Raw genomic sequence first — 17,931 nt, forward strand, 5'->3', positions numbered from 1 at the left:
GGGGGCTCATGTAGACGTTGAAGAGGGTGGGGCTGAGTGATGATCCTTGTGGTACGCCGCAGATGACTTCGGTGGCCTCGGATCTGAACGGGGGTAGGCGGACTCTCTGTGTTCTTCCGGCGAGGAAGGAGATGATCCATTCCAGTGCCTTCTCCTGGATACCGATGTTGTTGAGGCGCTGCACTAGGGTGCGGTGGCAGACCGTGTCGAACGCCGCGGAGAGGTCCAGGAGGATGAGGGCCGTTGTTTCCCCGTTGTCGAGCAAAGCTTGCATGTCGTCGGTGGCTGCGATAAGGGCGGTCTCGGTGCTGTGGTTGGCCCGGAAGCCGTACTGCGAGTGGTCGAGGGATCCGTTCGTCTCGAGGAAGGCGGGCAGTTGTCTGTTGACGGTTTTCTCGATGACTTTGGCCGGAAAAGGAAGGAGCGAGATGGGGCGGTAGTTTTTGAGGTCGGTGGGGTCCGCTGATGGTTTCTTCAGTAGGGCGCTGAGTTTGGCGTGCTTCCAGCTCTCTGGGAAGGTGGCGGTGTCGAAGGAGGCGTTGATGATGTCCCGCAGGTGGGGTACGATGACAGAGTCGGCCTTGTTGAAGATGTGGTGAGGGCAGGGGTCGGTTGGAGATCCTGAGTGGATGGAGTTCATCGTGCGGATGGTGTCTTCGGTGTTGTCCGGGGTCCAGGCGCGGAGGGTGGTTGTGGGGGGCGTTGTTCCGGTCGTAGGGTGCGTTGGCTGTGTGCTGAAACTGTTGTGTATGTCTGCGATCTTGCTGTGGAAGAACGAGGCGAGCGAGTTGCAGAGGTCTTGCGAGGGCGTGATGTCGTTGTTTCCGGCGCTGGGGTTCGAGAGCTCTTTAACAATGTTGAAGAGTTCCTTGCTGTTGCGGGTGTTGTTGTCCAGTTGTTCCTTGAATGCGGATTTCTTGGTGGCGTGGATCAGCTGGTGATGTCTTCGAGTGGCGAGCTTGAGGGTGGCCATGTTGTCTGTAGTTGGGTCTCTGCGCCAGGCTTTCTCGAGGGCCCGGCAGTTCTTCTTGGAGCTCTTCAGTTCGTCGGTAAACCAAGATGCTTTCTTGGTGCTGGGTCTGGCGGGGGGGGGTCTTCAGTGGAGCGAGGTCGTCTGCGCAGTTACTGATCCATTTCGTGAGGTTGTTGGCGGCTTGGTTGGGGTTTGCTGATCTGGTGGGGGGGTTCTGGCTCAGGGATGTGGTGAGCTGGTCGGCAGTGATCCTGTTCCAGCTTCTGCGGGGGACCAGTTGCGGGTGGTGGTGAGTCGTGGTCCTTCTGAAGCTGAAGTGGACGCAGCTGTGGTCTGTCCAGTGGAGTCCGGTGGCGTGGCTGAAGGTGATGTCCTTGCTGGAGGAGAAGACGGGGTCGAGCATGTGGCCGGCGTAGTGGGTGGGGGTGGTCACCAGTTGCTTGAGTCCGAGGTTGGCGAGGTTGTCCAGCAGGGTGGTGGTGTTGCGGTCGTTGTTGTTCTCCAGGTGGAAGTTGAGGTCCCCGAGGAGGATGTAGTCAGCGGAGGGGAGGGCGTGCGGGCTGATGAAGTCGGCGATGTCTTCGCTGAATTGTGTGCAAGGTCCCGGGGGTCTGTAGATGAGGGTGCCTCTGAGGGTGGTCTTGGGGTCGGTGTGGATCTGGAAGTGCAGGTGTTCGGCGGCTGTGAGGGTGTCTTCGGAGTTGGTCGTGATGCGGATGGTGTTCTTGTGGACGATGGCGATGCCTCCTCCATTCTGGTTGGTGCGGTCCCTCCGGGTAATCTTGTATCCGTCCGGGATGGCGATGGCGATGTCGGGTGCTGAGGAGGCGTTCATCCAGGTTTCCGTGAGGAAGGCGACGTCTGGGCATGTGGCGTCGAGCAGGTTCCAGAGTTCCACTGCGTGCCTGTGGACGGAGCGGGTGTTGAGCAGGATGCACTTCAGGTGCTTCAGGTGGTTGCTGTTGGTGCTTGGCTTTGCGGGTGCGGTATGGGTCCGGATGCAGGAGAATTTGCAGGACTGGCAGGTGAAGGGTCCGTGGGTGCGTCTTGGGGTGGCTCTGCAGCAGCCAGGGCTCCGGCCGGTGTTGAGTGCGATGAGAGTGGCGGCGTTGTAGGACTTGCGGGCAGGCTGGCATCTGCGGGGGCCAGGGGGTCTGGCGCTGGAAGCGGGCCAGGCGCAGACGGGCACAGACGGGCTTGCCTTAGGCGCGCCAGATGCGCGGCCGCTGCGCGGCCTCCATATGAGTGGGAGAAGGAGGGAGGAGCAGCTGGGAGGTGGGAGCGGGGCAGCCAATAGGGTGCGAGGGGGGCGGAGCTACGGGACGCGGCGGCCAGTAGGGTGCGAGGGGGGCGGAGCTACGGGACGCGGCGGCGGGAAACGGGCGGCGAGGGGGAGACGCGGTGAATGACAGAAGAAAAAAGGGACACAATCTGGGCACCAAAGGAGAGGGGAACAATCAAGGCGGCAAAATACACAGGTACAGTGGGGGAGAATCACTCACTCGTAGGTACAGAAGAGAAGGAGGGCACAGTCACTCTGACGCAGGCAGACACAATGCAGCAGCGGTCAGTGGTCACACAGGGGGGGCTGCGTGACGGTGAGGGGAGCGACCTGCCTGGTAAACAGGGTCAGAGGTCGCTCTCTCTACCGCTGCGCGGCCTCCATATGATTGGGAGAGGGAGGGAGGAGCAGCTGGGAGGTGGGAGCGGGGCAGCCAATAGGGTGCAAGGGGGGCAGAGCTACGGGACGCGGCAGCCAATAGGGTGCGAGGGGGGCGGAGCTACGGGACGCGGCGGCGGGAAACGGGCGGCGAGGGGGAGACGCGGGGAATGACAGAAGAAAAAAGGGACACAATCTGGGCACCAAAGGAGAGGGGAACAATCAAGGCAGCAAAATACACAGGTACAGTGGGGGAGAATCACTCACTCGTGGGTACAGAAGAGAAGGAGGGCTCAGTCACTCTGACGCAGGCAGACACAATGAAGCAGCGGTCAGTGGTCACACAGGGGGCTGCGTGGCGGTGAGGGGAGCGACCTGCCTGGTAAACAGGGTCAGAGGTCGCTCTCTCTACCGCTGCGCGGCCTCCATATGAGTGGGAGAGGGAGGGAGGAGCAGCTGGGAGGTGGGAGCGGGGCGGCCAATAGGGTGCGAGGGGGCGGAGCTACGGGACGCGGCGGCCAATAGGGTGCGAGGGGGGCAGAGCTATGGGACGCGGCGGCGGGAAACGGGCGGCAAGGGGGAGACGCGGGGAATGACAGAAGAAAAAAGGGACACAATCTGGGCACCAAAGGAGAGGGGAACAATCAAGGCAGCAAAATACACAGGTACAGTGGGGGAGAATCACTCACTCGTGGGTACAGAAGAGAAGGAGGGCACAGTCACTCTGACGCAGGCAGACACAATGCAGCAGCGGTCCGTGGTCACACAGGGGGCTGCGTGGCGGTGAGGGGAGCGACCTGCCTGGTAAACAGGGTCAGAGGTCGCTCTGTTGGGTTATTTTATGGGTGATGTGAAATGTTTGGGAAGGTGCACTTGTACGAAAATATATGTTGCAATCGAGGGAAAATGTATTGTGGGTTGGCAAGATCTTGCAAAAATGGGACTAAAGCTAGTTCCAGGTTCAGATTCACCAGTACAGGTTAATGATGTCTCAGTTTCATTAGTGTCAGAAGATTTAAATGATCTAGCTGGTAGTATTATTTCAGAGTTTCCAGAGGTCTTCAAAGAAGTTGTTGGGAAAATTAAAAACTATGAGCACTTAATTAGACTTAAACCAGGTGCAGTCCCTGTTATGCACAAATTAAGGACAATACCCTTAAATGTCAAAGATGATCTTAAAAAATTATTAGACAAAATGGTCTCTGAAGGCATTATTGAATCAACCATCTCTTCACAATGGGTCAGTCCCATAGTTATTGTTAAAAAGAAGGATTCTAGCATTCGTTTGTGTGCTGACCTTCGCTCATTGAATCAGAATATAATTATTGACTGCCATCCTCTCCCTAAAATTCAAGATTTACTCACTGGTATATCTGGATCAACATTTTTTACTTTGCTTGATTTACGGAGTGCTTATCATCAAATTCCTTTGTCACCATTGTCATCTGAGCTTACTACATTTATCACTCCTTTCGGAGCATATAAATATTTAAGACTTCCTTTTGGCTTGGCTTCTGCAGCCAGTGTCTTCCAGAAGTTTATGGATGACCTTCTTAGAGATATACCATCTGTACAAGCGTACCAGGATGATGTCCTTATTTTTTCAAAAATAAGGGTGATCATATACACACTTTGAGGGCAGTCTTGTCTCGCTTTAAGGAGGTTGGCGTGACTTTAGGGAAAAATAAATGCAAATTTTTTGCAAAGGAAGTAGATTATTTGGGACACTCACTTTCAGAAAACGGAATAAAACCAAAATTATCACTTACTCAGGCGATATCAAATGTGCCAATTCCCTCTGATAAAGATTCGCTGAAATCTTTTTTAGGATTGACAGAGTATTATTCTCGGTTTATCCAGGGTTACCCCCAAATTGTTCAGCCTTTGCGTTCCCTTCTCAAGAAAAATGAGAAATTTATTTGGTCAAGTGAGGTTGAATATGCATTCAATCTAGTTAAGAAAGTCATAATTGAGGCTCCTGTTTTGTCATCTTTTACTCCAGGGTCAAAATGCACAATCTCTGTTGACGCAAGTCAACATGGATTGGGCACAGTACTTTGTCAATGGATAGGATCAAAAGAGCATACTGTTGGGTTTGCCTCAAGATCTCTGAGTAGTGCTGAAAGAAATTATAGCACTATTGAGAGAGAAGCTTTAGCCTGCTCTTGGGCAGTAGAAAATTTAAAACGTATATCTGGGGTTCGCACTTCATTCTTCTAAGTGATCACAAACCTTTGTTGCACCTCCTCAGTGGTAATGGCACTGGTAAGGCATCAGCCAGGTTAGTCAGGATTTTGTCTAGGTTACATGAATTCAACTCTACCATACAACACATTTCGGGAGGACATAATTTGAGAGCAGATTGCCTTTCCAGATTATCTTTAAAAGAAAATTCATCTGATTCAAGTTTTGATGATGTAGAATGTGTTGTTGCTTCAATTGAGGATTTAGTTCTGTCTCCTTTCAGTATATCACAATCGGATTGGGTAAAAGCTTATTGTGAGGATGTCACACTTTCTGCTGTTAAGAACATGATTATATCAGGATGGCCCAAAGAACGTTCCCTTCCTGGTCCTTTAAAATCATTTGAACAGGTGTCGAATGATTTATCTATTGTTAATGATGTGATTTTCCGTGGAGACCAGTGTGTTCCTCCATCCATTTTTAGAAACAAACGTTTTCATGCAGCACATGAAGGACATTTAGGGATAGGTGCCACTTCTAGAAAACTTAAAGAACACTTTTGGTGGCCAGGTCTAGATGGAGACATAACAAATTGGATTAACAGTTGTAATACATGTTTGGTTTCAGATAAACATTGGAAGACTTCTCAGCTTCCTTTACACTGTGTTCCTTTACCCGAGGAGCCTTGGTCTAAACTTGCAATTGATTTTGCGGGTCCTTTTGTTGTTTTACCTCAACATAAACAGTTTATTATCTCTCTCATTGATTATCATTCGAAATGGGTTGATTTTGATTTTTGTGAAACTCCAAATTCTCATCCTGTCATTAAATTTCTGAATAGAGTTTTTCAAGCTGAGCGTTCGCCAAGAGAGGTTGTAACGGATAATGGGTCACATTTCTGTTCTTCTTTAATGCAAGAGTATTTTAAAGCACATGACATTAAGCATCTAAGGGTTGCATTGTATTCTCCTTCCTCGAACGGTCTTATTGAGAGAATGAATAGATTGATTAAGGAGGGTATTCAGTCTGCTATTTCTACCAATGTTGATGTGGAAGACTTTCTAAGAAAAAAGATTTGGTCATACATTGTTACCCCTCATTCCACTACGGGCATTTCTCCCTTTAGATTACTGAAAAGAAGGAATCCTAATGGGAACATTTGCCCATCTTGGATAAAAGGTCTTTCAAGTAAAGACAGAAATTGTTTAGCTTGTACTGATAAGCATATTCTTAGAAGAAATGTCTTGGTGCAACAGGAAGCACAAAGAAGAAATTTTGATTCTGTAGTTAAACATGTTGTACATACATTCAAAGTTGGTGATTGGGTGATGATCAAAAATCCATGTAGAGTTAGTAAAGGTGTTTCGAAATTTTCTTTGCCCACACAAATTCTAAAAGTTGCAAAGGGGTCAGTTTTTTTGGATAAAAAGGGGTGGTGGAATAAAAGAGCTATAGTTGAACTTTCCCCTGAACAAGCTAATAGAATTAGGATGACTAAACACTCCTTTGATTCATCTGGTTGTTCTCATTTCCCCATTGGCTCACCTTCTGACAATTCTCACACACAATCCTTTCAAAGTTCTAATTTCCCCATTGGCCTATCTTCTGACAGTTCTCACACGCGATCCTTTCAAACTGCTCTTTGCAACCCAACTCGATCCACTTCCCAAGTATCGGATTCACAGATCAATTATGATTTTCCCACACCCACAACATCTGTATCATTCAGACCGACAAGGAACTGTTCATTCCCTGCAAAATTTAAGGATCTTTATTTGTCTTAGTTTTTTCCTATTTCGACAGCTTGTTTTCTTTTATTGAAAAAAGGGAGATGATGTAGAGTACGTAAGTAGATAATGTAACCTGTATTCTGTGATGTCAGTTCTCTTCTGTATATTCTTTGTTCTGTGGCGTGCGCTTATTGAAAGTATGTTTACTTTCAAGGAGCGCTCGTGTCGTGCCTCTGTTGCGGTAGATGATTCCAAACTGGAGATCTTGTTCAGCAGTTGGATTTCTACCGCAACAGACGTGCTCCAGTGACTTCCTTTCAAGTCTGAAGAATAAATCAACTTTCAACACAGACAACGATCTCTGGATTTCTTTGCAAGTTGCTTTTGTTTCCTGTAATCCTCACCTTTACAGTGGACCACTGATGACAACCTCCCAACTTCCCCCCTGCTGCACAATACATAAACAACTCCCGTGCCTCTCTCTACCCTGCCGCCCAACTCCGGCTTCGATGCGCCTACTTGTGCTCTCCTTCCGCTCCAAGGTCGGCCGCTCCGAACCTCCCATTACTCCTGCTAACAAATAAATGGCGCCAACCACTAACTCTGGGCGCCACGCCCCCCTGCGGTGCCCGGCGTTGCCACCCCACCAGATGCGAGGTAACACCCATTGGAGCCCAGGCATGGCCCATCCCGCCCACACCTCCCCTCCAAATTCCTCCTCCTGGATGCCATCCGTCAGACCCCACAACCGCAAGAGCGCCATGCCTGCCCCCCTCCACCCTCTTTCGTAAGCGCGAAACGCGGGCCCTTGTGCTCTGCGCTCCTAATCACTGCCATCTGGCTGGGTGCTTTTATGGGATCCTTATTAGGGCCATTAATGGGAACAGTAGGCATTCTTGGGGGGATGACTGCTTTACAGGCTCTTGGAAGTTCACAAAACTGCGTCGGGGTGATGTTACCAGAGCAGAGAGGGTCCTCATGTGTGAGCTTCCAGTCTCCCGCAGCTCCTACACGCCCTGATCAAGCATGTTTAAACTCAAACCTCGATTTTTACACCTTCACACACCGACAGTGTTTGAGCTGTTCTTTGTTTCTCGCCTTTAGAAGTGGAAGGTGATAGGAATGAAATAATAACAAGAAGCATGCAAGACGTCAGCGGTCCTTTCATTTAGTTACTTCCCTGTGAAATGGATCCAAGAAGCCCGCGAGCGGTGCGCGCGCGCCACAGCTGTAATGTTCTGCCTTCCCCCACAGTGAAGGACAGCAGCCAGTGCAAGATTTAACCTTTATTTATTTATTTAACTCTTCTTACACCAAGAGCGCCGGGCAGCCGCCTCCGAACGCTTCGTTCGTCTCTCGCGCGTCTCGCGCTCCCTCGCGCATGCGCAGACGTGCCCAATATGGCCGCCACGCTAATGCGCGTGATGACGTAGTGCCCGGTCAGCTAGACCGCGACACTACATATCTCCCCTTTTTACACCACACACAAAACTATATACATAACTGAGAGGGGTTACCGTTCATAGTCTGTTACTCCAGTTCATAGTCCCTAAGCTTGGCTGGTCTCACCACCGCTCTCCCAACTCGGGTGTATCTTACCGGGGTAGCGTGTCCTTCTCGACCCTCTGCTGCGACAGGGCTTCCCCTTCTTCCTTCTAGGGTACCTTTCCCTTCTTTTCCTCCTTTCTCACCCTCTTCCCGGGTCCTTTCTTCCCTATGTGGTCCTTCTCATTCATCCTCTTCGTTGATATGATCTTCCTGCTGACTCTCTCCCTTTTCTCCGTTCGGTGTTCCTTCTTCGTCCCTCATGTCCTCTGGGGCTGTCACTCCTTCATTGTCCTCTCGGGGCCACTGTAGGATTTTGTTGCACTTGGCCATGCGGTCTTGGGACCATACATTCCCATCACTGAGTAGTGCCGCTCTGTCATACACCTCTTCCACTCTCAGGGGTGGGGAGTATTTGCTATCTCCCTTCCTCTTGAGGACTGCCAGCTTTACTCTGACCCACTCCCCTTTTTCCAAAGCTGTCTCTTTCACATTCTTTCTGTTGTTGTAAGGTCAGTATATATCTTCCGCGCTTTCTCCAGGTTATGTTGCACCACTGCAGGTGACCACTTGCTTGTGATTGTCTTCTCCTGCCACGCGACATTGTCTTTCGTGAAGGGTTGCCTTCCACGTAAAATTTGAAACGGGCTGTACCCCGTGCTAGTGGGGGTGATGCGGTATGCCCATAGTGTGCTTAGTACCTCCTTTTCCCAGTCCTTGCCCCCGGAGATGGCTGCCTGTATAGAGCCCATTATCACCCTATTGAACCTTTCTACTTGGCCGTTGCTGGCAGGGTGATATACCGCCGTGTGTTTAAGTCGTATGCCATTCCTTTCTGCGAATCGGTTCCATTTGTCCGAAGTAAATTGGGGTCCGTTGTCGCTTATAATGGCTCTGGGGATGCCTTCCCTGAGAAATACCATGGTTAGGAATCGAATGATTGTCCCTGTGTCCATTTCTTCTTGAATGTGTACCTCTGGCCACTTTGAGTATTTGTCCACTATCACACATATGTACTTCGGAATACCTATGTTGGCAAGTACCGGCCCCAAGATGTCTACCGCCACTTCTTCCCAGGGATTACATGGGTTTGTGAACCTCCCTAGAGCTGGTCTCATGGGTTTCAGAATTTTGTCAGCTCCTTGGCACTGCACACAGTCTCTGACATGCCTCTCCACCTGTAGGTCCATGCCTGGCCACCAATATGTCTGTTTAGTTAGTGCTTTCGTTTTCACGATTCCCAGGTGCCCCTCATGTATTATCTTCAGAAGATGTGGTATTATCTCTGCTGGTGGTACCACTCGGTTTCCTCGGTATACAAACACCCCATCATTTCCCACCGACAACTCGTCCCTGACTTCATAAAATTGCCGGAATTTGGGGCTTCTGGTGTCTCCTCTCGGGCCACCCTCGCACTATGCATTTCTTGACTTCTTCCAGATCTCAATCTGCTCCGTAGGCTTCCTTCCATTCTCTCCTGCTTATTGCCCTTTCCGGATCCTCCGTCACGGCTACCATCTCCTCATCTTCTTCCGTGCCCGTGGTGGCACTCTCCTTTGCCGCCGCCCTGCTGAGATAATCCACTTTCTTGTTCCTTGATCCTGGTATATATTCCACATCATAGCGATATTCCCATAGTTTCAGCGTCATCTTCGCTATTCGGGGAGTCGCGCCGGCATGGCCGCTGGACGTTAATACCTTCACCAGGGGTTTGTGGTCTGTCTTCAGCAGGAATCGCGTGCCCCACAAGAACTGGCGATACTTCCCCATGGCCCATACTGCGGCCAGCATCTCTTTCTCAATCACGCTGAACTTTTGTTCTAAATTCGTCAGTGATCTAGATGCAAAGCCGATCGTCTCCTTCTTGCCATCTTGTCTCTCTTGCATGAGCACTGCTCCCAACCCCTTTTCACTGGCGTCTGCCATCAGTATCGATTTCCCTAGGGGATCGTACCCTTGTAGCTTGATAGCCTGGCTTATTTCTCGTTTGACTGTGTCAAACTCTTCTTGCGCTTCTTCCGTCCATGCGAACGCTGTTTTCTCCCTCGTGAGCTGCCTCATGTGGTGCCTTTTCGTGGCAAAGTGTTGGACGAACTTACTATAGTATTCCGCCATCCCTAGGAAGGATCGTACTTCCTCCTTGGTGGTGGGTGGAGGAGCATCGCATATGGCTGTCACGTTCCCCTTCTTTGGTGTTATCCCACTCTCTCCAATTTCGTGCCCTAGGTAGGTGACCGACGACATGTCGAAATGGCACTTCTCCCATTCTGCTGTTAGTCCGTTATCCTCCAGGATCCTAAGCACCATCTCCAGCTTCTCGTCGTGGTCTTCTTGTTCCTTCCCCATCACTAGGATATCGTCTTGGAAGTATTGTACTCCCTCTATGTCCTTGAACAGTCGGGCCATTAGCTTTTGGAAGACTGCCGATGCCAACCCAAAGGGCATGCGGCAGAACTGATAACACCCGAAGGGAGTTATGAAGGACGTCAGTTTCTTACTCGTGTGGTGTAGGACTACCTGATGGTACGCTGACTTTAGATCGATGGTGGAGAACCACTTCACTCCTCTTGTTCGTGCCAGCATCTCCTCTATGCGCGGTAGCGGGAACCTCTCCACCACAATACACTTGTTGAGTTCTCTGAGGTCCACACATAAGCGCACCTTGCCTGACGGTTTCATGGCCACCACTAACGGTGCCAACCATTCTGCACTATCAATGGGTTCAATGATCCCTTCTTTTTCCAGTCGGTGTAGCTCCTGTTGCACTGCCTCTCTCACAGCAATCGGTATGTTCCTCACTTTGTGTGTGACCGGTTGGACGTTCTCCTTAAGCACGATTTTGTGAGTAAACTTTTCCAATTTTCCTACCTTGTCCCCAAATATTTTCAGGTGCGCGCTTCGCAGTCCCGCTGCCTTTGACCATTTTCCTTCCAACGCTACTAACACTTGTGTGTCTCCTCCCGGATGCAGTTGTATGCCCAATTCCCCTTGGTCCATCCACCCCAGGACCGAGGGTCCCTTCTCTGCAACGTACAATTTGCACTGGGCGCTGCGTTCTTTGAACTGGAAGAGCAGTCTTCTAAATCCCACCATTGGGATAGGTTCCCCCGTGTAGGTGACAGGCCGTATGTCGGGTGGTTCCAGATGTGGGCCTACTGTCGGTTCAAATTTCGCTTCCCACACCGACCTTTGGACGATCGTGTAGGGGGACCCTGAATCCGCTACTATGGTGATTTCCACTCCTCCGATGTGGATGTCGCACTGGGGTTTTCGAGCTCTTCTGCGGTCGATGCCTAGTACTTGGTCTTCCACGCACAGGACTTCGTCGTCTTCTTCCTGGCCCTCTTCTTCCTCTCCTGGGTCTTGTGCCACGTATTTTACCGCGTGCTGTTTCCACTTCCTGCGACACACCTTCTCGTAGTGGCCGACCAGGCCGCCAAACGCGCACTTAGCTCTGAAGGCGAGACAACGTTTGTCGTGCGCCGCATGGCTCGGGCTCCCGCACCTGTAGCACTTCGATGTTCCTTCTTTGTCCTGTTTCCACATTTGTCCCGGCTTTCCTTTCCCTTTGTACGTTCCCTTATTTTCTCCTGGCGCCGGCTTTCCTCCACCATATTGGTCGGCGTCTTCCACCTTGTTTATCGTGGGTCTCGGGACCTGGTCTCTCTTCGCTGCGTATGCGCCGCGCTTGGTCAGTTCTGCTCTTTTCACGATGGCTATCACGTCTTTTAACGTAGCGTGCCCGCTTGCCCACAGCTTATCCTGCACCGTTTTGCTTGTTGTGTGCATGACAATTTGGTCCTTTATAAAGTCGCCGTGTAGAGCTCCGAACTTACACATTATCGCCAGCTTCCTTAATGCCGCCACGTAGTCGTCTATCGTTTCTCCCGCTTCTTGCTTCCTCTGCTGGAAATTGTAGCGGTCGATAGATGTGCAGACTGCAGGGCGATAGTGGTTGTCTAAGTCCTCAATGGCGTGTTTGAACACATCATCGTCCGCTGGTGGACGGGTAACCGATGTTAAGTTTTGGAATACTCGTATGCCTTCTGGTCCCAGATTATGCAAGAGTATCCTTTTCCTCCGGCTGCTGGAGAACGCTTCTTCATTCTCGTCTTCCAGTGCTTCGAGGTAATTTTTGAAATATTCTCTCCAGTCCTCCCATTTCATTTGAGGCTCCCCTGGTCTTGGTAGGAAGGGGACCGGCGTCGTTAGCGCTGATGCCTGTGCACACATCTTGGTTTCCGCCTGTTTCCTGGGACTACCTGGTGCTTCCGTCCCTTTTCCCTTTCTTTGGGTCGTCTGGGCCTCTTCGGTCCCTTCTGCGCCGTCCCTCCCCGCTTCCGCCAGGGCCTCTTCTATCTCTCGCCCCTGGGTCGCTTACCGCGCTTCTTTGCACTTGGTTGGCACTCCTGCTTATTCTCGTGCCTCCCTCTGGCTCGCGTCTGCCACTGCCACGCTCTCTCGGTGTCCTGGAGTCTGTCCTGTGACCGCCTGGTGTTCCTGCCCCTGTAGGGCGTCGTCTCCTCCGGTTCTCCTGCTGTTGGGGGGCTTCCTCTCTCCTGGATGTCCTTCAGGGTCCTCTGCGTCCCGTCCTCGTCGCCACTGTAATGTTCTGCCTTCCCCCACAGTAAAGGACAGCAGCCAGTGCAAGATTTAACCTTTATTTATTTATTTAACACTTCTTACACCAAGAGCGCCGGGCAGTCGCCTCCGAACGCTTCGTTCGTCTCTTGCGCGTCTCGTGCTCCCTCGCGCATGCGCAGTCGTGCCCAATATGGCCACCACGCTAATGCGCGTGATGACGTAGTGCCCGGTCAGCTAGACCGCGACACTACAACAGCGAGGCATATGTTTTCAATTATCGTGCCAGTGTCTGAGCACGATAATTGAAAACAAATGGGCTTTGGTGCGCGTAACAGACACCAATAAGCCGTGGGCGGAGCAATGCGCCCGCCTTTGGCCTATTGCGTGCTCTGATGAAACAAAACACGCACTCAAAGCCCAATTACAGACCCCAAAACAGAAAACACGCACAAGCGTGTGCGATTCCAGGGTCTATTTCTGAACCCGGACAAAAGGACTCTCGCCTGCGGTCGCGAGACCTAAAAAAACACGTGATAGAAAATAGCTGAGGGGAATCCTTGCTCAGTGAATGGAAAAACAAAACTAACCTTACTTGCAGGGTAATTTAGGGTGACTATCACAGCTCTTAAAGTGGCACAGACAGTTTTGTATTCTTGTGTACATAACCACCATTCCATATTTTTTTTAACATACTTTGCCAGAGTGACACTTTCGGTTGAATGTACTTTACCTTAACCTTTTCAACGAACTGGATTAGGTTCTACAGTAAATAGATGAAATATTGCCTACCATGGCCCCATTTTCTTGTTTGCATGCTTTTAAAATTTGATATCACATACATAGATATTCCACCATTTATGAATATTAGAGTATACCAACACTGAGAACTATCATGCGAGTCCCAGAATTACATAAAAAAATACCACGTTTTTGTGGCATGCTTCATCACAGGCAAATTCTCCGCACCCAGGTAGGACAATACCGCCAGAGCGTACTCCACCTATACTGAACAAGGGAGTTCTTAGAAAAAGAGCTAATGGACAACAAGGGATCCCGAAAAAGCTAAAAAATACCTAGGTGTGCCCAGGCTATCACCTCTATCCTCGGGATCCCATGGTACATCTAAAAACTCACCCTAATTGGCAAATCTGAACTAAATGACTAAAACCATCTCTATTATGTCAACATGTTTTTGCCCATGCGTATCGCCAATCAGGTCGCGGGTATACATCAGGCCATAGGATCCCTTCTGGACTGGCCTAATCACCAATACAAGTGAGCAATAATATCAAGGTGAATGCTAACATGTATCTAAACTGTGCCTAGACTGATATAGATTTTTTATTTTTTTTATTTTACGGAGTTTTATATAACGCAAACTTGACCATCAGGTATATATAACATAGCACCAGTTTCATTACATGAGGACACATTCATTTTTGTTAGGCACGGGGAGATTAAGTGATTTGCTCAGAATCACAGGATGTTCAGCGTCATTGCTGAGACTCGAACCCAGTTACCCAGATTCGAGGCCGACCATCCTAGCCGTTAGGCCAACTTCTCTCGACTCACAGTAATAATATCATACTAAAAACCATTAATCCATTAGCGACGTACTCATGCATGGGAGGAGACTATGTCCTCTGTAGTCACACACTAATAAAGTGGAATATACTATTAATTAAAACAACCCGCTCAGAGCTGCAGCGGGGGCCCATGCCTTATTTTATTACGAATTATAAGAGCCAGATGTACAGGTCGTTCCTTGAAATGAAACCTGCTGGGTAATGGGCATAAATTTGTGTCCTAGTCGACATTTATCTACCCTGCGCCTTGAAAAACCCTGATGCTCAATATCCCTGGTACATACTATAGGAAGTTGTGTCTATACAACATACTGAGAAACCAAAAATAATTATCAGACTTCTGCAGGCTATTGAAAAAAATATTATTAAATTACTCCCAAATGACATTGCTCCCTGCAGATAATTATTGGTGTAGTGGGAGCCTTACGAGACTTCTCATGATTAGGGTTTCATATCTAATGAGGGGAGTATGGTCTCACCCCGCCAGGTGATACCATCTACTTCCGAAGGTCGTTGCCTCAACAGCCAACTCCTTGGAACCCACTTACTTCATCAAGATGTCCATTGTACTTCTTCATCTATCCAATACCCCACTCCCACGTTCACTCCCTTCAAGGCTAAATTGTTGATGGGAAAGCTTTAACGGGGGGCCATCTCCCAGATGTATTGCTCATTAGTTATTAATGTCCCAGAACACTTTTCTAAGGCTGCGACGGAAGTAGGAGGCCTGGGTGGGGGAGCTTGAGGATGCGGAATGGCGCATGGCTAGATTGCCCCTCCTCCTGGGAATTGGCTATTCCCACGCGGGGTGAGAGACGGGCTTTCTGCAGTTTCGGAACGCAAGTTTGTCCTTAACCAAAGGTTGCTTTGTTAGGGTTACTGGAGGACGTGGGTGGGTAGAGGATGGAACTAATTTTAGTGGGGTGGCAACATTCGTTGCCAATTGAGATATCATCCATAAATAGGTCTTCCATTCAACTTTGATGGCACAGTGGTGGAGCAGGGTTGACTAGTGTGCTCAGCAGTAACATCCTATGTACAAAGTCTGGGGATGCCCCAAAAGCATGAGAAGGTCTGGAGCAGGGGGTGGGCATACCGCGGACTGGATGAGAGAAATTACTGTCACTAGTGCTATGAATAATATTGTGCAGGCTTGATGGGAAGTTGTCTTATTTGGTTGTGTGGTAGGCAAATCAATAAAGTTGGTTATAAAAAAAACAAAAATTAAAATAAAAAAACAAAACCTACCTAAGTGTATATCGATCAATTCAATGTTGATATGCCTGCACAAACGCCATCGAGAATATATACAATTTCTTGAAATGTGCACCGTCTACTGTCCTAATGAGGAATATTGAAGCATTAATTTGATCTACATATGATAAAGATGTTCATATGCTAGAAAAGATAAATCAAATATGATCGTGTATAAGTAGTGTACATGAAAAAGTAAATGAAGTTGAGGAAAAAAGGAAGGGTGTAAACGAAGAAAAGTATATAATTCACATTAACATAACATTTTATGTCATTGTCCTTTGTGTCTACACAGAGACCTCTGAAGACATTTTCCAAGCATAAAGAAACAAATAAGATCCAAATGATCTGTTACCTATGGGGGAACTCATCAAGTCACACACTACTATATGTTGCTTAAAAGAAGGGAATAATTTGCCATTTATAAAAAGATGCCTTTAGTTCAGTAGATAGCTAACTCCTCATAGGCTGGGAAACCCAGCTTTGATTACTACAAAAAACAGTTTTTATCCAGAAAAACACCCTTCTAAGCCATAACAGTGGCTATGTTAGGAAAGAAAACAAAGAAAAGTCTGGACTGGCTGGGGTTAAAAGTCAACCTTGTCTCTGCGAAAAAATGTTCTAGGAGGAAATCTATTGTCCAGTCATCATAAGTAGAATCCCTTTTTATTTAGCACCGCAAAACATTTTTAAATAGGCCCATATTCATCACGAAAATGTCATTCAGTCTTAAAGATGACATGGGAGAAAATAGCTAATTACAATACACTTGTTCAGGAATTATGTAATACAATAGAATAACATATATTTAAACATGCTATATTTAAAATATTTTAATATTTACCTTGAAAGAAAAAAAGTGTTTAAATACTAAAGTGGGTTTATTCAGTTTTTCGAATTAATGAAGGCCATAATAATAACTGTTATGGATATATTAATTGGTAAAATGAAGAATGTTTTGTTTACCTTTTTGAAAAACTACGACAGGGGTTGCAGAGCATGTTTTTACTTTACTAGGGATCCCCACTTTATAGGTATCACAATTTTGAATCCTGGATGAAAGAATAATTTGATGAGAACTGCTGTTGACTCAGCCCTAGATAAGGCACATTAAATGAAGAAAGGACATGCTTACCTCTCTTTCCCGGTCAGACTTGGACAGGCGCATCTGTCTCAGCATCTGAGACCTCTGCTCCATCATCAGAGTGCGCTCATAGGTGTATGCTGAGATGTCACTGTCATGCTGTAGGAAATACACAGATGGGTGGGTGGGGAGGAGTTTAGTAAACTGACACATAGCAGAAATGTCACAAGACAGACATATCCAACCTAACATATAACATGAGGAGAGGATGATCAGGAAGCGGCTACTTACCTGTGGCACTAATTGTCCGGTCATATTTTCAGTAGATTATATCACCATTTAGAACCCGAATCATCAGGCTTTGGACCTCACATCACTTTAAGAACTACTACATTCCAGAGCGCCACTTCCATGTATTCAAAAACCTACATTAGAACATCTCTATAAAGGAAATGGCTATATATGCTAGTCTTAATTGTCTTTCAAGATTGGGAGTGATCAAAGGAGCTAGTCCTCATTTCACCTGTAAAGGGCACAGTCTTGCGAGTGTTTCTGTCCCGGGAGTTCTATCATCACTTCAGCGACAGGCAGTAATATACATTACAGTTCCATGCAGTACTGACTTAGCAGGTATAATCTTTGCATGCATGAGGAAAGAAAGATACATAAATATTCATTTACTCAAACATTTCCGAAAACGCTCACTACTTCCAGAAATCAAACCAGAACCACAGGGAAACTGTCGAACATCATCCGCTGAGAGTGCGCTGTGGAGGCCTTTCAGGAGCGATCAAGAGATTATGAGGCAAATAACCTTTAACACGGCCTTTGAAAAGCAGCGTAGTCAAGTAGAGAGCACAAGCTGGAACAATGTGTTTGCATCGCTGGTACTTTATTATGGGAGTCGGGACACAGTCCCACTTTGCGCAGGTGCAAGTACAAACGGGAGTGAAGGATCATGCATGTACACAATGCCCAACGTATGCAGTTTCACCCACTGCTGCGTATGTGCATGTTTGGAACAAATTATTCTTCATCATTTTACCCGCACGTGTCTAGGATCGTTTCCAGGACCATAGCCCAGGGTAGGGGACATTCAGCATGTCTATCACGGGCAAGTAGCCTGGCATTGCAAAATGGGCAGATACACAAAGGGGCTGGGAATTCCGGTGCCCACTGCAAGTCCTTACTGCACTTATGATAGAACAGATGGCAAGACATCCAACAGTTTGGCCTGCAACAGGTTCCTATTTCGGGAGTCACACCAAGGCACAAGCTTGTCCCAGCGTTGGGCATAAACAAACTTTGTCCAAGGACACCTGGCTTTTAGG

General features: G+C 48.3%; 1 protein-coding gene across 2 annotated transcripts in view; it reads right to left on the minus strand.

The window, feature by feature from the left end:
- The window catches only part of LOC146869314 (solute carrier family 12 member 6-like), an 818,593-nt gene that overhangs the window by 141,999 nt on the left and 658,663 nt on the right, over positions 1-17,931 (minus strand). For both annotated transcript variants that reach the window (XM_085648043.1, XM_085647962.1), the window contains one exon: positions 16,652-16,759. In XM_085648043.1, the coding sequence (XP_085504169.1) occupies positions 16,652-16,759 (108 nt within the window). The remainder of the gene's footprint in view (positions 1-16,651; positions 16,760-17,931) is intronic.

This window comes from Triturus cristatus, chromosome 1_1, assembly GCF_964204655.1.
Source record: "Triturus cristatus chromosome 1_1, aTriCri1.1, whole genome shotgun sequence".
NCBI classification, from domain to species: domain Eukaryota; kingdom Metazoa; phylum Chordata; class Amphibia; order Caudata; family Salamandridae; genus Triturus; species Triturus cristatus.